Raw genomic sequence first — 27,668 nt, 5'->3', positions numbered from 1 at the left:
TTGTCTGCTTGTTTGGAAAGTTCATTCACTTTTAGAAAGGCAAATATGCAAGGATTTGTAAAGAGAAACTACAAAAGAAAAGGCAAAGATCATTGTTAGTGCAACGGGAAATGTCAGGTACAGCTTTCTGTTGGGAGTCCTGGAAATTAAGACAGAAAAAAACCCCCAAACATTTCCAAATTCTTTTATATCCGTAGAACCTGGACTGAAAATTAATCATGTTCTAGTTCCGGAAAGAAAAATGTTGTAAAGTAGAATGTACAAGTCACTGTGTTCGGGAATCTGATAGAGTTTAATGAGAATGAAATTCTTTTCCTCGCTGTTTCCCAGCCCCAGAGGGTGTGACGGCCGTCGGATGAGTCATATGGACATTTCCCCACTTTCCTTGAAACCAAGTGCTTCGAGAAACAAGCACCAAATAAAATTAGAAAGCCTACATTTAAAAATAGTCCAGAGCTTAGTTAGCTGCAGTGGGCTATGACTGCATCTGAACTCAATACATCATGCTCCAGCCATTTCCCTGAGCTCATATATTCTGCTCGTGTGCTGTCACATTTTGGGACAGACAATATTTTCTCTGGCAAAATGTGCCGTTACCATCGGGGTGTTGCTGCCCCGGGATCCGTATTTTGCAACCACCGCTTCTATCGTTTGAGGGGTCTTAGCGCATCTTTTGAGAGCGCGGGGTAGTTTATGCCCGCGATTTACATCCTATGACATAAATCAAATAAATAGTTCAGAAAATTGAGAATTAATAAATAATGCGGCCACCCTTAAAGCACAAACAGCATCAGGAGAGAGCAGAAGAGATTGCCACTGCCACCTCTCAGATGTTTAGACTGGAAATGACCACAGTGTCTCATATATCACGGGGCACCAGCACTGCGTATGTGGTGACTTTATGGTGGCAGCTGTGATATATTCCCATCCCTTTTCCCTCCCTTTTTACTAAAGTAAACACCTTTTTATTGCATTTGAATAATCTCCTGTAGTTTTTGCAGCTGAAACAGCAAGACACTGAGCTTGAGCTGATCCCAAATCTCATTAGCTGCTTGCAAACAGCAGCGTAGCTGGAGAAAGTCCGTCATAGCTTGAAACGAACATTTATTCATTTATTAAATGATTCAACCACCTGTGCTTGACACAAAGAATCCAGTTCCACACATTTTCATATAACAGTTCCATTCATTTTCGCTTGTAAAAGGCAGGCTCGGGGTTTTGCAGGCAGCACAAGGATCTGCTCCAGCAGCCTGCAAGCTTTTTGGAAGTTTTTTTTCCATTATGATGGGTTGGTTTTCAAGAACAGCTTAGAAGAATAATTTTCAAATGAGAAAAATGGCCTTTTAGATGCATTTCCAGATATGCACATGGTGTTCCCGTGTTCATTGCAAGTCAGCGCTCCTGCGCTTCGCTTTCTTTGCTCTTTTTCCTGATAGTGCAGCAAAGCTCTGAGAGATTTGGGGTTTATCTCTTCTTGGGCAAAATCAGCAGATTTACTGCCCGAAGATCCAGGTTGGGCCTGATCTTGCTTATCATTGCAAATCCTGGGCTCAGAGAAGGTTGTGAGGGTGTTACTGAGGACATCACCTGCTTGGAGAAACCTTTTGTCCAGGAAGGGAAAGAGCAAGGGGAAAAAGGAAATATGAGGAGATGACATTTCCAAGGGCAAGAAATGACAGAAGGGATGTGGTGTGAGGGTCAGAGGCTCAAAAGAGATCGATAAGGAGCTGGGGAGGGATGTTGAGCTCTGCCTGGACATCTCCAGGAGCCAGACGGTGTAGAAAGGCTCCATAGTGTGAACCTGTATAGGAACATAGACTGCGAACTGGGTCATTCAGTCCAGATTTGTAAAGCATTTCCTGCTGGAGACAACCAGATTTTATCAGATCATTTCAGGGATACATCTATACCCTGACCTTACAACAGTTGAACTGGGAGGTGGATTTGGGGAAGAATGATCAGCCAGGGGCTGAATTTATTTAGACCACTTGCGAGCAATGAAGCTGTCCTGCAAGAACACCCAGAGCTGCCCTGTTTTCACCATGCTGGGTCAGCAGGAGCGTTGGTGGCCAAGGTGTGCGGTGGACATCACACTTTGGTGGGACCTGTGCCTAGAGGGATGCGTTGTGCCTTTGGCCTGGCGTTGCTCTTCACCAAGACAGATGCCACCATCTAATCTTACCCGGGCAAGACTGAAATAGGTCAGTTTTCCAGAACCAGAGAGCACATGATGGCATCGTTGGTCCAGACTAAGTGTCCCCACTGCAGTATGAGGTTCCTTTTGCACACTTTTTCCTTGCAAGCCAAGCGCCATTGGGCATCTTGGGTGGGAGAAAGACCTTTGGCTCCATGTTGCTGTGTTGCAGATCCATTCTGAGCTGTTAATAATAGCCCTCAGGTCCTTTGTAGTCAGAGCCTTTTGCAAACAGTAATTTGTTTGGGTTTGGGCACTTGAGTTTCTCAGGGACAAGACACAGAGTGAGAGGAATCCTCACCCTTCAAAGTTCTCCCCTGGGAAGCGGTGCCAGCACTTTCTATCACTCCATCTCTCCCTGCCCTGCCACCAAATAAACAAACCAGGTTTTCATCAGGATGAAAACTACAAAATCACTCCCAGGTGCACTTCAGGTCTTGGACACCTTGCACACATCCCAGAGAGGAAGTCGTAGAATCATTTTGGTTAGAAAAGACCCTCAGGGTCATCAAGTACAACCGTTAACGTGACGCAGAGATGAGCTGTGCTGGATTGTCACCCTGGGGGTGCAGGTCCTGGTGTGGGGCTGCTCCTGCCATCGGGACACACACCCCAGGGCATCCCAGCCCAGCCGGGTGGGTGCAGATTCTGCCCGAGCCCAGCAGGAGGGTCCAGCTTGGAGTCGCTCCTGTCCCGCTACCACAAGGAGACCAAACTCCATCTCTTGCTGTCCCGCTCCTGGCTGGACCTCATCAAGCATCTACAGCCTCTCTGAATCAGAGATTCCGACAGACCTGTGCCTCTATCCCCCGCCTCTGCGCGCTGTCTAATCTCACGGGGAATTTTACCTCCTTCCTCGCCTGCAGCGTTATCTGATTTACTGAGGTTGTTGTGCAAACCTGTTCCCTTAACAGCTGCAGAGGAAGGCGGAACAAAACCACGGCGGCTTTGTGCTCGCACCTCCAGCGTGTGGGTGGTCGTGCAGGAGGTCACAGAGGGACCGCAGGGACCCGCCGTTCTTTCCATCCACCCCTCTCTCTGCCCAAGGCAGCTCCAGATGAGTTTTCAATTAGTTGTGACCTTCATTTCTGAGCGAGATTATTACAAACTGCGGCAAAGACAGCTGAATTTAATAAACATTTGTCCAGATGAATACAGGCTGGACCATTCCCTCCCTTACGCAAACTGCTGTGACCTCCCTGCCTTGTCAAACTTGTCAGCACTTGTCTGCAGGGAGGGAGGTTGGGTGCTCCAAATCGCTCTTTGTCCCTGTATCACAGCTTTTGGGACAGCGAGCATCCCACAGGAGAAGACAAGGAGCTGGGTGGGATCCGTCCTCTCTAATGGCCGAAGGGTTTATTCCGAACTACCACCCTCAGATCTAGATTAGATCTAAAAGTTCACTTAGGCTCGGCACTAAGCCCTCCCTTAGCTAAACACCCATCAAGGGTTTGAGGTGCAGCTTTTCCAAATAGCCCCCGCTCTCCTGCCCTGGCTTGTTCAGAGAGCAGGGCTTGGGGTGACCTGAACACCCATGTGGTTTGGACTTCATTAGGATTAGGATCTAATCCAATGTTGCATTCAATCCTCTCATTCAGGTTTCCCTTCTCCTGGTCTGTCTGTCTTTCTGCAAGTCCATTGGTGGAGAAAGTTTCCTAAAAGGGACTAATCTTGCCGAACTCAGTGCTGTGGAGTGGCGGAAAGGGCGTATCTGGGAAAAGACCTGCTGGTTTAGTCGCCCTGGCTTTAAACGGGGTCACTGTCCTCTGCAGGTCGCTGAGCTGTGATTAGAGAAGAAATGTAACCACAGCCCACAGATCAAACAGCTCCATGCAATTAATTTCAATTATATTTCAGGAAAGTGTCAGCCTGCTGGCTAATGTCAGTCTAGAGCACAGATGACAAATCAGACTAGACTTTCCCCCTCATTAATTTACTTGAGAAATAGGGACAGGAGATGAATGAGTGGAAGATTCCAGGTTTTCCTAGAGGACTTGGTGCCAGATGGAACTTGCTAGACATGAGAAAGACCCTCAGTCTCCTGGGCCTTGTCCAGAAGCCACACACACCGAACGCCGGTGCCAGGCTTGGTGTCTGTGGCTTTGGCCAGGCTCAAAGGCTTTGACCACCATCCAGGCTCATTCTCCAGTCCAGGGTGTGGGAACTAACTCAGGACCTGAAACAGCATCCACCGGGAATGGGAGCGATCCGTCTGGGGATGCGGAATTGCAAACAGCTCTGTTTGTTTGGTGGGAGGTGCTGGGACCACTGGGACCTGGTGGGGAATGCTGGGACATGGGAAGGCTGGGACATGGGACGTTTGACATTAAATCAATTCTGGGAAGGAGAGTCAGGTCCTTGACGGGCTTGAGATGTCCAGGACTGCACTGGGCAGTGGTGGCTGTGGAAAGGTCATAGAATCATAGATTAGTCTGGGTTGAAGGGACCTTCCCAGCTCCCCCAGTGCCCCCCCTGCCATGACAGGGACATCTTCACCAGCTCAGGTTGCTCAGAGCCCCGTCCAGCCTGGCCTGGGATGTCTCCAGGGATGGTTCATCCACCACCTCTCTGGCAACCTGGGCCAGTGTTTTACCCTGAACCTTTAATTCTATGATTCTATAATCTGGGAGAATGAGGCAGAACAGGTCAGACTGGGACACTGGAAGGAGAAACCATTGGGAACAGCCAGTGAGGCCCTGAGCAAGAGTATGGCGATAAGACATTATGGATGCATCTCCTTCTCTCCCTCTCCACAGACCAGCGGATCGGGACGTGTTTCTCCGCTCTGATCGGCGGGCGCTGCGCCGGGGACCTCCCCGGCCAGTACACCAAGATGCAGTGCTGCTGCGACTCCGGGCGCTGCTGGGCCATCGCCCAGACCCCAGAGATGTGTCCTGTCCGCGGCTCTGGTAAGTGCGACACAAAGGACCTCTCCTCTACACGCTGCTTGGTGGCTCCCATGGCCCCGGGGGTGCCCCAGGCTTGCGCAGACGTGGAAAATCATCAACATTAACACCCAGAGAAAGGTCACACGGGGATGCTGGCTCTCCTACGTGGGTCTCAGCTGAAGCTGAGCCAGATGAGTTCAGCCAAGGCAAGAATTTATCCCTTTCCTCCTACCTCTTCAGCTCGCTTTGGCTCGTGCTGTCGCTGAAACTCGGGGCCAAACGAGGGTGAGCCCGGGAGGCCTTGAGGAGGCCCAGCACTGTAGATCGATCTCTCTGCCTGTCTTCTTCCACCGCCAGCTCTGAGCAGGGCAGAGCTTTAGTGTCTGGCACCCTCCTGTGTCCTGTCCTTCCCTGCATGAAGGGATCCCACAGTGCCAGCTGACCCACACACACCAAGAAGCTGTTGCCAAACCCCCTGGCAAGCTCTATCTCATCACCTGCTCCAGCCCAGAGGGTGTTAAAACCCTCCTTGCCCATCTGTCCTGTTCCCATCAGCACCCACCCTCTTTTCTCCCCATCAATCCATCTCCATCCCTCTGTTCTCTGCATTCTGGCAGAAGCAGGAGAGGGATCCAGGCGCTCTTGGAAAAAGCGCTAAGACAGCTGTTTCGTTTCAGATGAGTACCGCAGGCTTTGCATCGAAGGACTCCCAGTCGTGCCAGGGTTCCCTGGGAGCTTTCCAGGAATTCCTGGATTCGGGCCCAATGGTGTTGGACCGGGACTCAACGGGCCTGGAGGCATCGGACCAAATGGGGCAAATGGACAAGGCGGGATCCCAGGTCTCCCTGGAATGGGCCCAGGAAGTTCAAGCATTGGTAATTAAAATGACTTTCTTACTGTGCTGACCCGATTTGGCTGCCTGTCTCAGAACACAGGCAGCGCGTCTGCCTGCGTGCTGGCCCGCTCCTCCGAGCCCTGCACACACCAGCAGAGCGCCTGTGCTCCACGCCAGCTACGAGGTTTATTTTGACACGGGGGGAGCGGTGGGATGTGACACTAACGCTGTGCAGGATGCTGAGCCCAGAAGCAGATCAAACAGCGTCTGCTGGCAGAGCAGGGGAGCCGAGGCTGGCTCCGGTGCAGAATATCTGTCTAATTACCAAATAGGAATGAAGTTTTCATGTCACCACCTTGCTCTCTGCCTCCCCTAGACAAAACTGTTTCTCCCACCACCTTACACACCCCTCTTGTGTGCATCCCTGGGTAGCCCTGCTAAGGGCTGAAGCCTGTGATCATGCACTGGGTATCAATAAATATTGATTTCATCTTGCTTCTGAGAGGCTGTACCATAGTGTGCATGTCAGTGGGGTAGGGCCAGGTACCACAGCGACTTCAGAGGCAGCTGAGTCTGCAGCCCCATGTGTGCAGGGCACAGGGACATCACTGGTCTGTCACCAACTCCCTGGGGACAATTAGGGGAGCTGCAGTACAGTCCCTGATGTTGTCTCCGTGCTTTCCAGGAACCGCCACTTTGAATCAGACCATCGACATCTGCAAGCACTTCACTAACCTCTGCTTGAACGGCCGCTGCATCCCCACCCCGTCCAGCTACCGCTGCGAGTGCAACATGGGCTACAAGCAGGATGTGCGCGGAGAGTGTATCGGTGAGTAAAGTATTAGTAATTGGAGTATAGGTAACTGGAGTAATTAGTAATTGAAGATTCCTTACTGAGAGGTACTGCAGTGCCCAATTGCCATCCAAACGGTTTCTCCAGACAAGTTTGCTGCCTACCAGGAGCTCACATTTGCAACAGCACTAAGAAACTGGTGAACCCTACAGATTATCCTTCACTCCTACTATTCCCTGTAGAGTCTAATGATACTGCAACAACACAACTCAGAACCACCAAAAGAGACTATATGTCACTGAGAGCAATGTTAAAAAGAACCTGGAGCACAGGTGTTGGTCTCTGCCCTCTCAACTGGGGTTCCAATTTAACATGTGAATGGCTGGCTGCACACCTGGTTTCTCACTACCTTCAGCATCAACAATTTCTTCCTCACGTCCAGCCTGAATCTTCCTCCTTTAGTTTAAAACCATCACCCCTTGTCTTGTGTACAACAGGCCCTGCTCAAAAGTCTGTCCCCATCTTTCTTATTGGCCCCTTTTAAGTACGGGAAGGCTGCAATAAGGTCTCTTCTCTTCTTTCTCTTTCTCTTTCTCTTTCTCTTTCTCTTTCTCTTTCTCTTTCTCTTTCTCTTTCTCTTTCTCTTTCTCTTCTCTTTCTCCTTCCCTTCCCTTCCCTTCCCTTCCCTTCCCTTCCCTTCCCTTCCCTTCCCTTCCCTTCCCTTCCCTTCCCTTCCCTTCCCTTCCCTTCCCTTCCCTTCCCTTCCCTTCCCTTCCCTTCCCTTCCCTTCCCTTCCCTTCCCTTCCCTTCCCTTCCCTTCCCTTCCCTTCCCTTCCCTTTTCCCTTCCCCCTCCCCCTTCCCTTTTCCCTTCCCTTTTCCCTTCCCCCTCCCCCTTCCTTTTTCCCTTCCCCCTCCCCCTTCCCTTTTCCCTTCCCCCTCCCCCTCCCTTTCCTCCTCTCCTCTCCTCTCCTCTCCTCTCCTCTCCTCTCCTCTCCTCTCCTCTCCTCTCCTCTCCTCTCCTCTCCTCTCCTCTCCTCTCCTCTCCTCTCCTCTCCTCTCCTCTCCTCTCCTCTCCTCTCCTCTCCTCTCCTCTCCTCTCCTCTCCTCTCCTCTCCTCTCCTCTCCTCTCCTCTCCTCTCCTCCAGCCCTCGTTGCCTCTCCTGGCAGTTTGCTGTGTGTAACAGTGACTCACGGGTTGGGTTTTCCTCCTTGCAGATGTGGATGAATGCTCCAGCAGCCCCTGCGTGCACGGCGACTGCGTGAACACCCCCGGCTCCTACCACTGCAAGTGCCACGAAGGCTTCCAGAGCACCCCCACAAAGCAGGCGTGCATCGGTGAGTGTTCTCCGCATCCTTTCGGGAGGACGCAGGGTGCTGCGAGATGGCCAGCAGGTTTACCAGAGACTCAGGTACCAAAGGAAGATGGTTGTAAAGGGAAAACAGAGTGAGGAGTCCCCAGCACAGGTGGGATTTCAGAACAACTTAGTTCAATTGCCAAGTGTCCTGGAATCTGTCTAGAAGAGGTTTTCTTTACCTTTATCTACTTTAAAACTGGCTGGCAGCAATGAAGGAACTTACAGAGTCCTTTTCAAGAGCAGAGTGCTATTTAAAGATGACAACACTTTGTTTTGAAAAAAGATAGGATTTTGAGGCATTTTTGTATCAACGTAAGGATTGTGGTTTCTAGCAACATTGTTCTGTCACTGTCTTGCAGCAAGATGGTGCTCTAGGTGAGGAACTGCTAAAACAGAGTGATGGGAAGGTGACGTCCCGTGTGAACAAGAAGCAAAGGCAAATTTCCCTCTCAGTGCCTGATCTTTGATTTTTTAAAATTTACTTATTTATTTTGCTGTCCAGTGGCTTCTGCTGAAGGGGTTTCCGAAGCCCACCCCCACTTGCCTTACAATGGGAAAGGCTTTTCCTGATTTCCAAACTAAATCTTTTAAGCTGAATTATTTCTGGCCATGAAAAATTGCTTTGTCGCTATCTCATTTACAACATTGTTCTACATCTTGGGAAACTGCAACTTGTAACCCCCCTGTCACATCTCCCTTCTAGACTAAACAAATGCCATTCTCTCAATCTCTCATTGATAAGGTTTCCAAGCTTCTCATTGTCCTTGTTTTTATATTCTCAGCTTCCTTAATTTTCTCTTTATCTTTTCTTGCCAAAATTGGATGTGGTTCTTCGGCTGTGACGTCTGTAGCTGTCAGGACAAGAAACTGGCCCACGTGGGTCACATAGCACTTCTGTTGAGGTTTCCTTCTGTGAAGGGACACCGTGTTGCATCTGTGATTCAGATCCTTTTCTGGCTTCCCTCAAGCTGATTTTTCCATGTTAGGAGAAGTCTCCACGGACTTGAACAGCCCTGGGATAGTTTGAACTGCAAAGGTGGCCCTGGGGCAGGAGGTTCACAAAGATGTCATGGAGAGGCTGAGATCCCAGAGCTCTGACCTCACAAATGTCATTCGTGCTGCCTCCAGAGCAGACAGAAAGCTTTCCCCACATCTTTTCCATCTCCTGAAGTTTGCGCAGAGTGTGATCCTGGAGCAGGGCACGCTCTGAGTGTCTCAGAGCACTTGCTTGATGTTCTCATGCACCAGATTAAGCTGAAACCACTTCTCACTCCACCTGCCACTACTTTCTTCCATTTATTTCCCCGCCAGATATCGATGAGTGCATCATGAACGGAGTGATGTGCAGGAACGGCCGCTGTGTTAACACTGACGGCAGCTTCCAGTGTATCTGCAACGCTGGCTTTGAAATCACCCCCGATGGCAAGAACTGCGTTGGTAAGCTGTTTCCTGATCTGCCATCATCTGTGGCCTCGGAGAGGTTGGGACTGAGCTGCAACTATGTCCTCCTGGGTGATTAATCTGTGCTGTACTCCCTTCATCTCAGGTGGACACTGCTAAGGCAGAGTACATCTTAAAATGAGAGGAGAGGATACAGTCACGCTGAAAGAAGAAGGCATTTTTGTAAGGGTGTTAGTGCTCCTGGAGTTTTTGGGGTCCAGGAGCATGGGCAGGACATTCTCCATCACTGTGAGAGTTGTTGCCTCCAGCAGCGACTGTCTAAGTCCTGTTACGAGCTGCACCAACCGACCAGGATACCGAGAGCAGCAGGGATGCAGCAGGACAGCTGAGGATTAGCACCCGCTGCCATAAGGAACAATATGACCATGAAATGGGGGACAGGGAGTTTTTGAGCACAGAAGAGTCTTGCTGCAGCTCTCAGGCTCAGCTCATGTTCTCTGTGTATCCTCCCTAGATCATGACGAATGTGCCACCACCAACATGTGCCTCAACGGGATGTGCATCAATGAGGACGGCAGCTTCAAGTGTATCTGCAAGCCCGGCTTTGTGCTGGCTCCCAACGGGCGGTACTGTGTCGGTGCGTAGCTCCCCAAGCCTGGGCTCTGTCCTCCTCCCAGCCTGCTGTCCGTGTTCCTGGAGACTTGAGATGTGTCTGAGGCCAAGGAGAGCTCAGAAAAACCAAAGCTGTTGCCAGACATCTGCTCTGCCACCAGAAATCAGCCCCTCTCAGCAGAATGGGCACAAAGGAAAATGTCCTTGCACCTCCACTGCTTTGGAGCAAATTAGAGCTTAAATCCTCTTCCTGAAGGAGGTTAAGTGGGGTTTTTAAGCTCTGTGTGGCCAAAGTGAGCTGGCAGTGGTCATCTCCATGGCTTTTCCAGCCTCTACAGCATGTTCCACTACGGTTTGTGTGCCACCTCCCAAAGCCAGGGAGGTCAGGATGGGAAGGCAGAGTGAAGAAGGGAGGAGAACACAGCGCTTCTTTGATATGCCGCTGTGACACAGAGTGAATTCTCTGGGCGCTGCCCAATTAACAGCAGAGACAAAGCTACTCTGAGAAGGGGCTGGGTCTCAGGAGGCTGAAGAAGTCCAGATCCCTCTTCCTTCCCTTGAACCACAAGGGACAGCAGAGCACACAGGGATGTGATGCTCTCAACTGCTCCTCTAGCTCCCTCTTGGTCTCCAGGTCTCCCTGAAAAATAGCCCAAAGCCCCTGTCTGTGTGTCCTGCTGCCCATGGGTAGGTAACACCCGGTTTGTGCTGCTTCTTTCAGACATCGACGAATGCGAGACGCCAGGAATCTGCATGAACGGCTGGTGCATTAACACCGAGGGCTCCTTCCGCTGCGAGTGCCTGGGGGGCCTGGCGATCGGGGTGGACGGACGGGTCTGCGTGGACACCCACATGCGCAGCACCTGTTACGGAGGCATTAAAAAGGGCACGTGCGCTCGTCCCTTCCCAGGAGCCGTCACCAAGTCGGAGTGCTGCTGTGCTAACCCAGACCATGGCTTCGGAGAGCCCTGCCAGCCCTGTCCGGCCAAAAACTCTGGTGAGCTTCTCTTCTATCCGAGCTTGCAAAAGGCCAGGAAAGTGTTCAGAGACATCCCAGGGCCCTGGCAAATTCTTCTGAGATGGCCCAGGCAGCTTGTGACATGATGATGTTCTCAGGGACATAGTTTAGTGTCCCTGTTGGGTTAATGGTTGGGCTTGGTGATCTTGAGGGTCTCCTCCGATCGAAGTGATTCTATAGGAAAGCCATAGGTGGGGGAGAGAGATGCCATACATCAACAAATTTAGATTGGATCCATGAATCTGATGCTGATCTCACTGCAGAGATTCTCACAGTGCTAGGCTATTAACTGCCAGTATCAGCTCTAAAACAGATGCTGCATAAGTATAAACAGACACTGCTTGGAAGCTCAGAGCTGACATTTTAACAAACAATAATCGAACACTACCCAGAATTCATGTTCCTGTGCATGAACTGTCTAGAAAACCTAATGTTGTGCTTTCTCCACAGCTGAATTCCAGGCTCTCTGCAGTAGTGGCATTGGAATAACAGCTGATGGCAGAGGTATGTGCATCCCGTGTCCTATATCCCAGACAGGCACATCTGATGTCGGTCTCAGCTCTATAACTGAGTGTGCGTGCGTCCGTGTGACTGTGGGAGCGTGTGCTGTGAGAGACTTGGCACTGCGGAGGTTGTGCGAGAAAATCAGCACGTTACGCCCGTGTACGTGAGAGCTGGTTGTGAGTAAGCGCAGGGCAGCTCGCACAGCCTGGGTGGGTGGGAGTGCGTGCAAGAACCTCTCTCTGTGCTCATGGGTGTCTGTGGGTGGGATGTGAGCTCTGGCGCAGGGGGAGAGGGGATGTGCGTTTCTTTTCTCCTCCCTAAAGCACCATGAGTTAATGTTGAGCAACCATCCCCAAGGGCTGTGCTTTGAATCAAGCAGTTGATTCCTGGCACCCTGCAGGAACTACATTTCTGGGGATGCACATGAGGGGTTTGGCTTCCCTCCCTGCTTTGATGGGAATGAAGAGCGTGACCAATTGCATCCTCTTGCTTGTTTGCCCTCCAGCTCCCTTGGTTTCGGGAGAAGAGGGTTCGCGGTCTCCCAGGGAGGTGATAAGCGTGTGTTGGGATGTGTTGCCAAGGGGCTGCTTTGAATTCAACGGCCGCACGAGAGGTCAGGCCGGTGGCTGCGCTGCCAGCCCTGGGCAGTGCTTGGATCAGCAGGGAGAGCACAAAGCAGCCAGACAGCTCCGGCCTTGCAAAGCTTTCTAAATGGGAATGAGCCAGAGGCAAAAACCCTGGTGGCTTCTTGGGCTTCATTCCAGGGCACCGTGTCTTGGCCGAAGTCAGTCTCGGGCTAACTATAAGATGCTTTCTAGCAAGAAGCAAATGTCAGACGTGCTCTGGTCGGCCCATCACTGCCCGCAACCCGGGCTGTGTGCACTCAGCGCTCTCCAGGGCTGCGTTTCTCTGGGAGTGTAACTGAACTCCAGCTACATGGAGACAAAGGCCAGCAGTGTCTGGGAAGCCCTGGCCTGGGCGGGAGGTTTAGATTGCATATATTAGGAACAATTTCTTCCTGGAAAGGGCTGTTCAGGCTTTGGAACAGGCTGCCCAGGGCAGTGCTAGAGTCACCATCCCTGGAGGGTTGGACAGACGGACATGAGGTTCTCAGGACATGGCGCAGTGCCAGGGGTGGGTTATGGTTGGGCTTGGTGATCTTGAGGGGCTTTTCCAACCAAAACCATTCTATGATTTCTGCTGAGGGGTGCCCCAGCTGGCTCTTGACACCAAGGAGCAGTGAAGAATTAGGAGGTCAAAGTTTTCTGTATTTGTGTTTGCTGTGGCCCATCTCATTTGACTTCTTTCTCTGTGCAGACATCAACGAATGTGCCCTCAACCCAGACATCTGCCCCAATGGCATGTGCGAGAACCTGCGTGGGAGCTACCGCTGTATCTGCAACCTGGGCTACGAGTCAGATCCCACGGGCAAGAACTGCGTGGGTGAGTTCAGGGGAGAGGGTGGCACACACAGCATGAAGCGCGAACACAGCGTGTGAGGCTGGGAGCCAGATGCAGACCTGGAAAGGGCTGTGGGGCATTGGAACAGGCTGCCCAGGGCAGTGCTGGAGTCACCATCCCTGGAGGGGTTCAACAGACGTGGAGATGAGGTTCTCAGGACATGGGGCAGTGCCAGGGGTGGGTGAACGGTTGGACTTGATGATCTTGAGGGTCTTTTCCAACCAAAATGATTCTATGATTCTATGAAGAGCACAAGGGGCTATCCAAGGAACTACTCATGTGAATTAACATCCATGCCAGAGCTCGGTAGGGCTGGTAGAGTAGAAGGGTGGACACTGGTGGTGTAGCTCAAACCCCATCTCTCTGCTCGCAGACGTCGATGAATGCACCGTCAACCGCTTGCTGTGTGACAACGGACTGTGCCGCAACACACCTGGCAGCTACACCTGCACCTGCCCCAAGGGCTTTGTCTTCAGGACGGAGACAGATACCTGTGAAGGTAACGTGACTCTGAAGGCAAAGGAGAACGTCTTCACAAGATGTTAAGCATGAGATATTGCTCAAGGTCCCGCCTGAAAGGCAGCTCAAGGTCTAATGTGTCTTTTGTTCCCTTTTGACCGCAGTGGTTTAAACTGGAGCAGGTCCAGGCTTTGGGTTTGTGGGTTTGGGGTTTTTCTTTTTGCTAGGCAGAAATTTCACAGTTCATTCAAAATGGTGGCCATCCTAACCCAGAACATCTGGGCTTTTCAGTGCCTGAAAACCAGGACAATTTCCTCTAGGCCCCCAAAATTTTAGCTAAAACCTGACCAAAATTGCACGTTTTGGGGATTTGATTGCAAGCTTAGAGTTTGGAGTGGGGGAAATTGTTTCCCGACCACAAAATCCTCAAACATTTGAGAACTGGTACTTTGCACATAAATGTCTGTTTGGAGAAAAAAAGGGATTTTCTGTAAAGAAGGTGAAAAATGGCACACATCTGCTTCAGACAGGTACATGAAGGCCAAATCCAACACTGTGGCTGCTCCTGTCTTAGCCAGGAGCAACCCTGAGCGGGTCCATCACTCCCCAGTAGTCCCACCAACCAGTCTCAATCCCTCCGTTCCCTCAATCCTGAAGAAGGTCAGTGATTTCATGGTCTCTGCTGTCAGTGCCCACCCTGTTCAGACAGTGCGCGCTTGAGCTGTACATGCAGGACACTTGTGGCCTGCCCTGATGATGCTCTGAACAGCTGAAAAATTCTTTTGTTCATGTTAGTTGCTTCTCATCTCCCCCAGAAAACTGGGTCCTCTGACACTCAGAACAGTGACGTTCCCTTTCTTCCTGCAGATATCAATGAGTGCACCTCAAACCCTTGTGTGAATGGCGTCTGCAGGAACAACGCCGGCTCCTTTGCTTGCGAGTGCTCCCCGGGCAGCAAGCTGGACCCCAGTGGCACCATCTGCGTGGGTGAGAATGTGACCTTCTTATACCAGCTGTTCTGATACCAGCAGTGCTCATCATCACCCCTTGTTGGTCATCTGAAGCGTGTCCTGTGCTCCTGGTTTGGGGATGGTGATCCTTTGTGGCCTCTGTTTCTCACCTAGTGTTTCTGTAACAGTTAACACCTCTCTTAATGATCTAGGAAGCCCAAAAGCTACATACTCAGGCAGTGCTCTGAGCAGCGTGTGTCAGACACAGAAATCCCCAACTGTGCTGCAGGAAGACAAAGCACAGACACGGGCTCCCAGGGGATGCTGATTGGTTCTCATCCACCAGATGGGTTTGTGGTGTGCTGACATTAAGACCCATCAGTATGAAGTAGAACCCTCTCAACAAGATGACAAGTCCCTGTTTCCCACTCCTAGATGATCAGGACCTTGCAAAGCATCACAGTGATAGCTGGAGAGAAAGGAGGTTGTAGCGTGGAGAGTGTTGGTCTCTTCTTCCAAATAACAAGGGACAGGATGAGAGGAAACGGCCTCAGGTTGCACCAGGGGAGGTTGAGGTTGGATCTGGGGAACAATTTCTTCCCCAAAGGGCTGTGGGGCATTGGAACAGGCTGCCCAGGGCAGTGCTGGAGTCACCATCCCTGGAGGGCTGGACAGACGGACATGAGGTTCTCAGGACATGGGGCAGTGCCAGGTGCGGGTTAACAGTTGGACTTCATGATCTCGAGGGTCTTTTCCAACCAAAATAATTCTGTGATTCAGTTGTATCACAGAAATACTGCTGCACAGCTCAGCAGTGGGACAGGGCTGTGGGGAGCAGCACGGTTGTGTCCGCGTTGCAAAGCACTTGGCCCCACAGCCTAAAAGACAATTGACACCAGAGAGCAACAGTCACATCGCAGCTCAGGGACAGTTTTTCCGAGCTGCTTCTCGTGGCAACCTGGCTCCCACATTGCTGGGGACCTCCATCAAGGATCAGCTCTTCGCTCACACCTTGACTTTGCCCCTACAGACAGCATGAAAGGGACGTGCTGGCTGAACATTCAGGATGGACGTTGCGAGGTGAACATCAACGGGGCCACACTGAAATCGGAGTGCTGCGCCACACTGGGGGCCGCGTGGGGCAGCCCCTGCGAGCGCTGCGAGATCGGTGAGGCTCTGCTCGGCACGGCGGTCGGGAAGGCAGGAGGCAGCCCATTTATTTGCTGACATTCCTCTGTTTTGTCTTCCAGATACTGCCTGTCCCCGGGGATATGCTAGGATGAAGGGGGTCACATGTGAAGGTAAGGTGCTGCGGGACACAGAAGGCTTTGTTTTTTTGAATTGGGAACATGGTCATTGCTTATTTGTTGCCATCCTGCATCTTTGAGTCTGGGGGGATCTACATGTCCTGGCACTTTGTTGGACTCTCTCCAGTATGTCCACCTCTCTCTCATACTGGGGAGCCCAGAATTGGACACAGCAGTCCAGGTGTGGCCCCACCAGCGCAGAGCAGAGGGGAAGGATCCCATCCCTTGGCTTACTGGCCACACTCCTCCTAATGCAGCCCAGGATCCCATCAGCCTTTTTTGCAGCACGTTGCTGACTCACGTTCAACTTGGTGTCTACCAGGACCCTCAAGTCCTTTTTCTGCCAAGCTGCTGGGTGACCCCCAGCACCTCTTGGTGCGTGGCATTGATCGTCCCCAGGGGCAGCCAGTTTTCAGTCCATCTCACTCTTTGCTCATCCAGTCTGTACATCAGCAGCTTGTCTATGAAGATCGTATGGGACATAGTGTCCAAGACCTTACTGGAGGCTTGGTAGACAATATCCACCGCACTCCCATTGCCTACCAGGCCAGTCATTTAATCACAGAGTTTTATCAAGCTCATCAATCATGACTTCTCCGTGGTCAATTCATGCTGATGATTTTCTTGCCATTCATGTGCCTGGCAATGGGTTTCCAGGTTTAGCTGCTCCATCAGCAGCACTCACGTTTGTGAGTCCTGGTGCTGCTCTGCCAACACTGTGCCAACTATGGATGTGGCAACAGGACCACCCTGTCTGTCTGTCTGTCTCTGATGAGGCTTTGTAACGCAACCTCCTTGCAAAAGCGTCTGGGCATGGCTCTGTGCATGGAGCATGTGTTTTTCATTGTGACAAGTTGCCAGTTTTAGGCTGGTGGGCAGCTCTGGACTCCTTCTGTCTCCAGGAGCCCCTCAAGGCCCCACTGGGTTGGCGATATTCCACTCCCATGTCTGTATCTCTTGCTTTTGTGCTGGCAGATGTGAACGAGTGCGAGGTCTTCCCTGGTGTCTGCCCGAACGGACGCTGTGTGAACACGGCCGGCTCTTTCCGCTGCGAGTGTCCACAAGGACTGACCCTTGATGGCACTGCCAGGACGTGTGTGGGTAAGGATACATGTCACCCAGCCCCTGGCCCCTGCTCAGCCCTCTCCAGAGATCCAACCACCCCCTACCCAATTTGAAATTGCTATATCTCTGCAACTGCCCATGAATGAAACTCTTACAGTCCATACAGCAGGTGGAGGGAACATAGAGCATTTATAAAAAAGTTACTCTAACTTGTTCACTCGTTAAACCATTTGTAAATTTTTGTGTAACTGTAACACATTGGATCCGTCTTTTTAAAGTGCCCCGTATTAAGTCTGTCATAGCTTCCCAAACAAGGTGGCCTCATCCAACCTGGCCATTGTTTGGAGGATGCCCCAGCCAAAGATCTTGCGGGAACTTTGCTGACCGTGTCATAGCAAATGATATCTCTGGTTTTACCGGAGGTTGAGCGCTGCAGGCGAGGGCTGAGCTCTGCTCTCTCCCCAGACGTGCGCGTGGAGCAGTGCTACATGAAGTGGGACGAAGACGAGTGCACGGAGCCTCTGCCAGGCAAGTACCGGATCGACATGTGCTGCTGCTCCGTGGGCTCCGCCTGGGGCATCGATTGTGAAGAGTGTCCCAAGGTCGGCTCCAGCGAGTACAAAGCCATCTGCCCGAGGGGCCCCGGCTTTGCCAACCGAGGAGACGTGCTGTCAGGAAGACCCTTCTACAAAGGTGAGAAGAAAGAGGGGAGCTACAGCCCAAAGAACCTGCTGCCTGCCATGGGAGCCCAGGTTCATTGCAGACATCCCCTCCCTGAAACTGTGCTGTTGTGCCTTCACCCACAGATGTGAACGAATGTAAAGTCTTCCCTGGCCTGTGCACTCATGGGACGTGTCGAAACACCATTGGCAGCTTCAGGTGTCTCTGTGGCAATGGCTTTGCTTTGGATGCTGAGGAAAGGAACTGCACAGGTAAGGGAAGAGTAACCCCCCTCCAGACCACTCTTGCTGCCTTGTGGGACGTTTAGCATGATGGTGAAATCTGGAAGAGTCGTGGCAGTTACCTCGGGGACATGCTGAGAAGCCAAAGGCAGGACCATGAGCTCCTCCTTCCCTTGGCATGAAGGATCAGTCCTGCACCACTGCAAAAGCTGAACTGCTGTCTCTCCCTTCAGAACAAAGAGTTCCCTGGTGTGCTGGGTCAGACTTGCCAGTCCTTGTAATTGAGTTTGATGTGCAGAACAGGCAGCCCAGTGCCAGCTGTGATGGTGCTTGTAGCCTGTGCTGCCTCCTCCAGCTGGTTTTGTCCCCACAGACATCGACGAATGCCGCATCTCACCGGACCTCTGTGGCCACGGCACCTGTGTCAACACCCCGGGCAGCTTCGAGTGCGAGTGCTTCGAAGGCTACGAGAGCGGCTTCATGATGATGAAGAACTGCATGGGTAAAGACTTGTTCCCGAGCAGGGCAGCACCCTCACTCTTTTACAACAGGGGAGAAAGTACCTGGTGCCAGATCTGTCAAAGGGGCCAGAACTGGGAACTGTCCCTCAGACACCTCTGCTGTGAGGTCCTCCTGGGACAGAGGCCAGACCCCATGCTGCTGGTGCCCCATGGGCTGGGGAAGGAGACCAGCAGCCCAGGCCAGCTTTCCGAGGACTCTGGGTGTAGCGCCAGGCCCAGGGGGGCATTCTGGCCTCTTCTTGACATGACACTCATGGGACATCGTTGGTCCTGCCCTGCCACCTCCTGGCCACCGTTCCTTCAGCTGTGAGAGCCCACGGGGCCACCGACCAGCTTTTCTCAAGTTCTTTCCTATCCCTTTCCTGCTTGCTTTACCCAAGGGATATAGCAAGATTTATCCCTGCTATGTTGCCTTCCCTTTTTTTCATGTAAATCTAAGGCCTTATATCTCTTTTTCCATCTCATACAATGTTCATTCTTCATTTTGTGCTCTTTCTTCACTTGAATCCTTGGATCCCTCCCTCTTGTTTCAGCCACCAGCAGCTGGAGCTGGAGCCTGGCATTGCCACACAGGATCCCTGCCTGGTATTTTCATTCCTGCTCCGCAGGGAGATGGCAATCTTTATTCTGGGGATTGGCAAGTCCACAGTGGAGCTGTGCCAGCCCAGCAGCTTGAACTCGGTGACTCTGAGCTCCAGTTCTCCTCCACACTTGGCTCTTTCCCTTGTGTGACGTCTCATCTCCCTCTGCTTCCCATCTATTATTTATTCTGCCACTGATTATTTACATATCCACACTCTAAACCTACACCCGTTTCCAGACATTATTAATATCATATGTTCAACCCTTGCATGAAACCATTTATTTTAAAACACCACTGCAGAATGTTTCTCAACTTGTAGATGTTTTTCTCTGGTACGCCATCCATGCCACCGTAATTGTCTTCTTAACTTGGTTCATCTACGTGCCCTAAATGATGTCCCACATACCACACTGGTCATCTTAATCCAGTTACATGTAGCTTGGTCCTGTTTCTAGATAATTTATGTTCCTTGCAAGTAGCTTTCAGTTATATCATCAGATCACTGCTGAGATTAGTAGACCTATTATTTCCATTCCTTTACTAGGATGGAGATGTAAATATATTAAGCTTATGTCTGTATAGCACTGTGTGGCTTCCCATTGTCATTGCCCATCCTACAGCCACGTGCCATTAAATCAAAGACCTCCACTGGTCTTTGAACCTCCACTGGTCCTGAGAACATGGAGATAAACCTCACTCAGCAAGAGCTTCATTATTTGATAGCTTGTGTCTCTTCCAACTCTGAATCTTGCTGATTTATCCAATTTTTCTTGGGTTGCTTTCCACTGAGTCTTTTCCAAAATGACTTGCAGCCTGCTATCATATATGATATGTAATCAACTGCTGCTGTTTCCACACCTTTCTTTGGGATCTGCAGCAATTTTGTAGCAGCTTCAACCATTAATCAGGCCCATGTCCACTTCCCCAAACATTTACACAGGTCAAGTCCTTCAGGAGAAGTTCTGATAGACCATCCGCGTTCCTCTCCATTTCCACTTCGATTTGTAAGGACTTCCTTTTGCCTGCCCATTTAATCATCCTTTATCCTCAGCTAATTCTTTACAGCTCCTCCCATCTGGCCAATGCTTGTTTTTATTCTGTCAGATCCTCATCTGTTTTCAATTTAATAATTCTTCTTTGGAGCTTAAAAAAATGAAATCCCATCCATGACCTCAGTGCCTCAGTTTGTCTCCAACAAGGCAGCCAGACTCTTGCTGTCCTCTCATTCCTGGCATTCCGTGTTCCTCTTCCCTGTCTAGCCAGACTCACTTGTCTGACTAACCTAGGCTTAATATTCTGCTCTTTCTACTTTGGCTTGGACTTTCAAACCACATCAATCTGTGGCACGATTCTATACCATTTATTTATTTTCCATATTTGATTCTCTGAGTTCTTTAAACTATATCACCACTCTGCCACTGGCATGGGTTTCTGTCTTCTCTGTAGAGTGTGTACGAGGGTTATCACTGATCATCTTCCTCCTTCTCCTCCTCCATTTCTGAGATATGGAGAAAGTCACCGTCCCCACTGGTGGCCTGCTGTTTTGTTGTTTTGTTTTGTTTTAATTCTTGCATTTATTAACTTTTCTATTACTTCTTAAAGATGATTTTTAATGCCAGCAGCCTGGTTTCCTCTTTGCTTGGCTGGATCACATCTCTCTCACAGCAGTTGCATTTACTTCAGGAATTTCTCCAGTTCCTAGTCAATTCAATCCCCTTGTCCATATGTGATTTTCTTCAGAAATGTACAGACTATTTCCTAGCCCTGTGTGTGTGATATGGAACTACTCTGAAGGCTGTTACCAAGACAGCCTGTCTGTTGGTCTTCTGTCAAAGAAACTTAACATTTTCCAAGGAACAATCCCTCTGCTGATGAGACTTGTGAAAATGTACTAAGATGGGTGGGATGTGAGCTGGGAACTGTCCTTCTAGTCCTTGCTGGCTCATCTGCACAAAGCCGATAACTTCTTTCCTCCTGACGTTCCACTTCATGTCCTACTGAGCTCAAGGCGAGAGTTGCGACTTCCCAAAATGCATAGTTCAACCCTAAGTCCACGGGACTCCCCCAAGCCCTGCATTCACTGTTCCATTAATATTGTGATGTCCGTCTGTTTTGGGATATATAGAATCGTTTTGGTTGGGAAAGATCTCTAAGATCATTGAGTCCAACCATTAAATCTCTCTGGTGATGGGACTGTGGTACGTAGCACCAGCACCACCCCATTACCTGGAAAACCCAGCTGAAGGGGACAATCCACCACATTTCGTGTTGTTCTCTGCAGATATCAACGAGTGCGAGCGGGACCCGCTGCTGTGCCGAGGTGGGATCTGCATGAACACAGATGGCAGCTTCGAGTGCATCTGCCCCCCGGGCCACGAGCTGACATCTGAAGGGAACACTTGCGTAGGTGAGATGATGGAAAGTGCGATTGTGACCAGAGCCTGTGCAAGGAGAATGGTCCAGGGAGACTTGGGTCTCATGCTGGACACATGAAGTGGGTAGAACACACTCATGCAGGGAGGACCGAGGTCACTCCTAGAGTTCTGTTGATTTGTGATGTCTGTTTTATCTGCTCTTCACTGAAGACTGACACTCGGGGCAATGCCAAATTGGGTGTGGTACCAAGGATGGGTACCAAACGATGCTCAACGTGGCCTCGCCATGGCTGGCTGCTCAAACTGCTTTACCCACCACAGATATCAACGAGTGCTCCCTCAGTGACAACCTGTGTCGCAATGGCCGCTGCGTCAACGTCATCGGTACCTACCAGTGCGCCTGTGATTCGGGCTTCCAGGCCACGCTGGACCGGCAAGGCTGTGTCGGTGAGTGCTGCCCTTTGGCAAACAGCCATGCCAAGACCCTGGTACAGATCCAGAACCCCCCTGGCCTCACACTACTTGTAACCCTTGGTGGGTGTCTGAGGGTAGGACACAGGGGGAACCTCCTGGCTGAGCTACAGCCGGTTGGTGCTACTGGTGAGAGGCTGTTGTCAGCTGTGACACTTCTGTGAACTGCAAAGGGTTGGCAAAGAAGGCAAGAGGTGCTTTGTTCTGGCTGGAGGAGCTTTGTTTCGTCTTCAGCGCCTCTCCCACCCTGTCTCTGTGTACCACACCATGTCCGAGCAACCGCCTGACCTCTCCCTTCTCCCCAGACATCGACGAGTGCACCATAACCAACGGCGGCTGTGACACGCACTGCTCCAACTCGGAGGGCAGCTATGAATGCAGCTGCAGCGAAGGTTACGCATTGATGCCGGACAAGAGATCGTGTGCAGGTGAGCGGCCAGCTTGGCTCTCATAGGTGCTGCCCAGGGACCTCTGCGTCCATGGCTGGTCAGCCACAGTGTTGGCTTCCGAGTGAGGTGGTCTCTGGTTTAAGTCCCTTCCAGAGAGGTGATTTCCCTTCACAGATGTTTTTGCTTTGCGCTGCAATGTCCAACTCTTCATCACAGGCTCCAGAGTTCTGTAATTACATAGAATCATCCTTCTAGCAGCTGTACATGAAGATTGTTAACAGCTGGACACAATCTTAAAGGTCTTTTTCAACCAAAATGATTCTATGATCATCAAAGGATGATGCCTGATCTCAGCAGAAAATAGTGGCTTTTGTCCGGAAAACTTTTAATAATGTTCCACACAAATTTAAGTCCAATGCTAGCATGTCCACTAGTATGACATTTTAGAGCCACTATATGCACAATATTTAAAATGCATTTATCTTCATGATGTTGAGAACATTTAGAAGCAAGTATATTGATTAATATGAGCTTCAGCATAGGTGAAACTACCACATTTGCCCACGTTCAAGTTGGAATTAAATAAATCAGTAAATGAAAGGAGACAAATAGGGATGTGATTTGGAGCAAAGCCCCTCCTGTGACTCCCTCCTGCTCCCACAAAACCATTTCACTGCCTCTAATGTCTTTACTCCGGCAACAATCTCCTCTCTCTCTAGATATTGATGAATGTGAGGATAATCCAGACATCTGTGATGGTGGGCAGTGCACCAACATCCCCGGGGAGTACCGCTGCCTCTGCTTCGATGGCTTCATGGCATCCCTGGACATGAAGACCTGTATTGGTGAGGACAAGGGGGGATGTGTGAGCGCTGTGTCACGAGGCTCCTTGGAGGGAGGAAGGGATGCAGCAAGTTGCCCCAGAGTCATGCCATGGTTGTTGTGGTGTTCCAAGCAAGTGCTCTTTCTCTTCCAGATGTGAATGAATGTGATCTCAACCCGAATATCTGCCTGCACGGCGAGTGTGAAAACACGAAGGGCTCCTTCATCTGTCACTGCCAGCTGGGCTACTTTGTCAAGAAGGGAACCACGGGCTGCACAGGTGGGAACAGGCCAGACCTGCACCTCCGGGTGCTGGTGGGAGCCCTCACAAACACCTCCTGCCTTGGAGAGCTGTGTCCGTTCTGATGTCCTCCTTCCTTCCTGCAGACATCGATGAATGTGAGATCGGCGCTCACAACTGCGACATGCACGCCTCATGCATCAATGTGCCCGGGAGCTTCAAATGCAAGTGTCGGACAGGCTGGCTTGGGGACGGGCTGAAGTGCAACGGTGAGTTCTCATCCCAGGAGAGGGTGTTTGTGTGTCCAGCTGCTCTGTGGGCATCTCTGATGTCTGTCTGGGCTGAGTTGACACCTGCACTTCCAATGCTCATGAGCCCCAGAAACCCTGCATGAGGATTTATAGAAGCGTGGAGAGATGTGGGTGTGACAGAGGGGGACTGTAGGTGTGGATGTGTGGGTGTTTTGCTGTCAGGCTGTACAGCTGTGTCTGTGAAGCCATGAAGGGGGCTGATAAGAAAGATGGGAATAGACTTTTTAGCAGGAGGTGTGTAGGGATATGACTGCAATCTCCTGGGCCATTTATGTCCCCTCCTGGGCCCTACACGAGCTGCCCAGGCTTAGAGGGAATGGCAGAGGCAAAACCCTGATGAGGGTGTTCTTCTCCCTGCCCAGATCTGGACGAGTGTGCAACCGAAGAGCATAAGTGCAACCTCAATGCCAACTGCGTCAACACACCAGGCTCCTACCGCTGTGCCTGCCGAGAAGGCTTCAATGGGGACGGCTTCTCCTGCTCAGGTGAGGCCCGTAGACTCCACTGGCAGCAGGAATTTGGCCTGGGTGTCCAGCTGGGACATGGAGTCACCCCCTCTTAGCCAGCAGCCTGGCTCAGCACCTGGCTGCCTGTGTCTGGGGTTCCCTAAAGTAGATGTCCCCCAAAGGCCACTGCAGCCTGTCCTGCACCACAGCCTGCTCAGATACCTTCAACTGAGATCCACCGTCTTCTCGGTGGGTATTTGGGAGTATCAAGGCAATGAGAGGTATTGTAACCTCCTCTTCATAGCCTCTCAGGAGACAGTTAGGGAAATGCTTGTGGGAATTTTCTGGGCAAGCAGAGGAACGCTCCCATCTTCATGTGGACACCATGTCGGTCTCTTGCTTGTCTCTCTCTAGATGTGGACGAGTGTGCAGACAACGTGAACCTGTGTGAGAATGGACAATGTCTCAATGCACCTGGGGGTTACCGCTGTGAGTGCGAGATGGGCTTCAACCCCACAGAGGACAGCAAGGCCTGCCAGGGTAAGTGCCCAGAGTTCCGACCGCTGCTCCAGGAGGTCCAGTGTCCACCTCCTTTCTGGCCTCGGTCTCTCCGTGGCACTGTCACCACCTGATCCATTACTAAGGAAGACCCACCATCACCTGGTGGTGTAAAACTCCTGAGGTGTCAGCTCCTCCACCTACAGGAGTTGGTCCCCAGCCTGCAGAGAAGTTGGGCTAAGCCAACAATCCGTTTGAGATGTGGACAATGAGCAAAACAGGAGTGAGCGGAGAGGACATACACACAGGAGATGGTATCCCATGGCACCAGAACCGTCCTGAGATGGGTTACCATGGGCTGTGGCTCTGCTTTGAGGTGGGAGCAGGAGAGGCCTGCCCTCGTACTTGGCCAGATCCTGAGTCCCCAGCTCTCCTTGTTTTGCAGACATTGATGAATGCACCTTCCAGAACATCTGTGTCTTTGGGACCTGCCAGAACCTGCCTGGGATGTTCCGCTGCGCCTGCGATGATGGTTATGAACTGGACAGGAGTGGAGGCAACTGCACAGGTACAGGACGTTGACGGGGCTGTTGGATGAGGATCAGTGCTCTGTGACCTGCTGGTGTGAGCTTGTCCCAACCATGACACAGAGTGGCACTAGCAGCCTAAAGCCAATTAAGTGTCCCAGGGTGATGTGGTGATGTCTTTGCTCTTGGCAAGGCCTTGATGCTGCTCTGGGTAGGGCTGGGGCTGTAGTTTCTGTGGCAGTCTTTATCTGTTTTTTTTTCAGTCTTCCTCTTTCTGTCCTTTCAGACATCAACGAATGTGCAGACCCCGTGAACTGTATCAATGGGCTGTGTGTCAACACCCCAGGCAGCTACCTGTGCAACTGTCCGCAGGACTTTGAGCTGAACCCCACCGGTGTGGGCTGTGTGGGTGAGTGGGGACCTGTGTGGAGACCGCACCTTCCATCCAAGACCTTGGTTGTTCTTCTTGTTGATCCCACGTAGCTGGAACTGGCCACTACCAGGCACTGGGGGGACTGACCACTGTCTGCCCTGCCAAATCCCTGGGTGTCCATGATGAGTATCCACCTGTTAAACATGGCCCACCTTCTGTCACTAGTGTGGGTGCTCTCCTGCTTGAAGCAATTTTATTCCTGGGCAGCTCTGGAGCTGTTCTTTAGTCTTTTATTCTCAAAAGGCCCCGGGTTACTGACAGCATTATTTGGTTTGTGTTCCTTGGCCACACTGAAGACATGCCACCATGCTATGACCTCTGTATGACATAGTGTGGCTTTTACCAAATAAGCTGGGCAAGTGTTATTCTTGAAGAGTTCCCAAGGTTGCAGGGACAGTCTGGATGCGATATATTACAACACAGGTACCTGATAGTGTGGACGTGTGGTTTAGGGCCATGGCCTCATTCCTCTCCCTGCTTCTGGAGGCAACAGAGCCATTCATTCCTCCTGTGCACACAAGTCTTTACAGGAGAGGCTTTGCTGATCCACCGCTGTCTTTGTGCAGATACACGTGTTGGGAACTGCTTCTTGGACACCCAGGATCGAGGAGACGGAGGGATCTCCTGCAGCGCAGAAATTGGAGTTGGGGTCACTCGGGCATCCTGCTGCTGCTCACTGGGTCGTGCGTGGGGCAACCCTTGCGAGCTTTGTCCTCCTGCCAACACGAGTGAGTTGGGAAAATGTCTGGGACGAACTTGGGCATGGGCCAGCTGGGCAGCGCAGAGCAGAGGAGAGATGCATCCACTTCCCTATGAGTTCTAAACTCAGGCTGGGGCTCCTGGGTCCAGGATGTCATCACGATGGAGCAAGGAAAGCTGAAGGGAGAGGTGAAGTGGGATGAGAAGTCCAGGCTGGTTGTGCCTGGGGGATTCAGGTTGGGATCCTTTGTTCCTCGTCCAGTGGGCAGCAGGAGGGCAGTGGATGTGGAATAACCCCAGTTGAGGGTGGGCAGGCAGAGACAGGGCAGCCAAGTTGACTTGGCATGTGCTGGCAGTCAGGCTGCTCCATGTGGGCCACTAACCCCATCCTCATGGCCCATTTCTCCTGGGTTTCTCCTGGTTCTTCCTTACCCCTCCTGTTTCATGGGAGCCCACTCAGCTAAGGATTCCCCTGACTGACTTTTTCCACAGCCGAGTACAAGACCTTGTGCCCTGGAGGAGAAGGTTTCCGGCCCAACCCCATCACCGTCATCCTGGAAGGTAAGATGACCCTGGGTACTGGTAGAGCCCAACCCCATATGGACACTGTCTGCCATGGCACTGGTCTGGCTGGGTGCCTGCTGAGCCCCCTGACCACAGAATGATAAACAGCAAGTGTGTGCTCTCCTCGGACGTGCTCCGGGTTCCAGCGAGGGCTGGAAGTGGTGGGATGAACCCAGCGCGGATCCTGGGGTGAACATACTGCCTGGGCTGGGCTGACAGGTGGTCACACCTCCGGAATTCTCTCCCTCTTCAGATATCGACGAGTGCCAGGAGCTGCCGGGTCTCTGCCAGGGTGGCAACTGCGTCAACACTTTTGGCAGTTTCCAGTGCGAGTGTCCCCTTGGCTACTACCTCAACGAGGACACGCGCATCTGTGAAGGTACCTGCACCGCGGTGCCTGTGCTCGGCTGTGTGCCTGGCGCACATGGCAGTCCTGTGCGTGGGTGCGACAGAGCTGTACGTGTATCTAGGCTGCCCTAGGAGCAGTTGGCAGAATTTCTCCCCACTTCTCTTCCAGATTTCCCACACTCATCGCACACCCCGTCCCCTTTACCCAGTGCCAGGCCAGCCTGGTTCCCATGCCAGGCCTGTCCATGCTTTGTGCAACCCTGTGTCAGGCCATTCTCTACCTGTGCCCAATGTTTTGACCTCCCATCTCCTTCATTTGACAGATATTGATGAGTGCTCTGCTCACATTGGGATCTGCGGCCCTGGGACCTGCTACAACACACTCGGCAACTACACCTGCGTGTGCCCCCCCGAGTACATGCAAGTCAATGGAGGAAACAACTGCATGGGTACGGCATGGTCCAAATCTGTGGGCAACTAGACTCAAGGAAGAATTATTTTCATGGTGAGGGTGGTGAGAGCCTGGCCCAGGTTGGCCAGAGAGGTGGTGGCTGAACCATCCCTGGAGACATCCCAGGCCAGGCTGGACGGGGCTCTGAGCAACCTGAGCTGGTGAAGATGTCCCTGCTCATGGCAGGGGGGGCACTGGGGAGCTGGGAAGGTCCCTGCAACCCAAACTATTTTATAATTCTTTG

General features: G+C 51.6%; 2 protein-coding genes across 6 annotated transcripts in view; one reads left to right on the top strand and one right to left on the bottom strand.

Moving 5' to 3' along the window:
• LOC110355552 (killer cell lectin-like receptor subfamily F member 1) overlaps window positions 1–27,668 on the bottom strand; it is a 201,229-nt gene that overhangs the window by 120,314 nt on the left and 53,247 nt on the right. The gene's annotated exons all lie outside the window — the stretch shown is intronic.
• The window catches only part of FBN3 (fibrillin 3), a 98,674-nt gene that overhangs the window by 54,122 nt on the left and 16,884 nt on the right, over window positions 1–27,668 (top strand). For all 5 annotated transcript variants that reach the window (XM_065042615.1, XM_065042618.1, XM_013367468.3 and 2 more), the window contains exons 10-40: window positions 4,951–5,103; window positions 5,760–5,957; window positions 6,603–6,746; window positions 7,927–8,046; window positions 9,378–9,503; window positions 9,982–10,104; window positions 10,801–11,076; window positions 11,548–11,601; window positions 12,919–13,044; window positions 13,436–13,561; window positions 14,389–14,508; window positions 15,502–15,639; window positions 15,722–15,772; window positions 16,754–16,879; window positions 17,309–17,536; window positions 17,650–17,775; window positions 18,119–18,247; window positions 21,131–21,256; window positions 21,546–21,671; window positions 22,001–22,123; window positions 22,804–22,929; window positions 23,061–23,186; window positions 23,294–23,416; window positions 23,821–23,943; window positions 24,319–24,444; window positions 24,848–24,970; window positions 25,216–25,338; window positions 25,929–26,090; window positions 26,554–26,622; window positions 26,879–27,004; window positions 27,297–27,422. In XM_065042615.1, coding sequence (XP_064898687.1) covers window positions 4,951–5,103; window positions 5,760–5,957; window positions 6,603–6,746; window positions 7,927–8,046; window positions 9,378–9,503; window positions 9,982–10,104; window positions 10,801–11,076; window positions 11,548–11,601; window positions 12,919–13,044; window positions 13,436–13,561; window positions 14,389–14,508; window positions 15,502–15,639; window positions 15,722–15,772; window positions 16,754–16,879; window positions 17,309–17,536; window positions 17,650–17,775; window positions 18,119–18,247; window positions 21,131–21,256; window positions 21,546–21,671; window positions 22,001–22,123; window positions 22,804–22,929; window positions 23,061–23,186; window positions 23,294–23,416; window positions 23,821–23,943; window positions 24,319–24,444; window positions 24,848–24,970; window positions 25,216–25,338; window positions 25,929–26,090; window positions 26,554–26,622; window positions 26,879–27,004; window positions 27,297–27,422 — 4,092 coding nt within the window. The remainder of the gene's footprint in view (window positions 1–4,950; window positions 5,104–5,759; window positions 5,958–6,602; window positions 6,747–7,926; window positions 8,047–9,377; window positions 9,504–9,981; window positions 10,105–10,800; window positions 11,077–11,547; window positions 11,602–12,918; window positions 13,045–13,435; window positions 13,562–14,388; window positions 14,509–15,501; window positions 15,640–15,721; window positions 15,773–16,753; window positions 16,880–17,308; window positions 17,537–17,649; window positions 17,776–18,118; window positions 18,248–21,130; window positions 21,257–21,545; window positions 21,672–22,000; window positions 22,124–22,803; window positions 22,930–23,060; window positions 23,187–23,293; window positions 23,417–23,820; window positions 23,944–24,318; window positions 24,445–24,847; window positions 24,971–25,215; window positions 25,339–25,928; window positions 26,091–26,553; window positions 26,623–26,878; window positions 27,005–27,296; window positions 27,423–27,668) is intronic.

Source organism: Columba livia, chromosome 27, assembly GCF_036013475.1.
Source record: "Columba livia isolate bColLiv1 breed racing homer chromosome 27, bColLiv1.pat.W.v2, whole genome shotgun sequence".
NCBI lineage: Eukaryota > Metazoa > Chordata > Aves > Columbiformes > Columbidae > Columba > Columba livia.
Note: the sequence above shows the minus strand (reverse complement) of the source record. Positions and strands in the feature narration are given on the sequence as shown.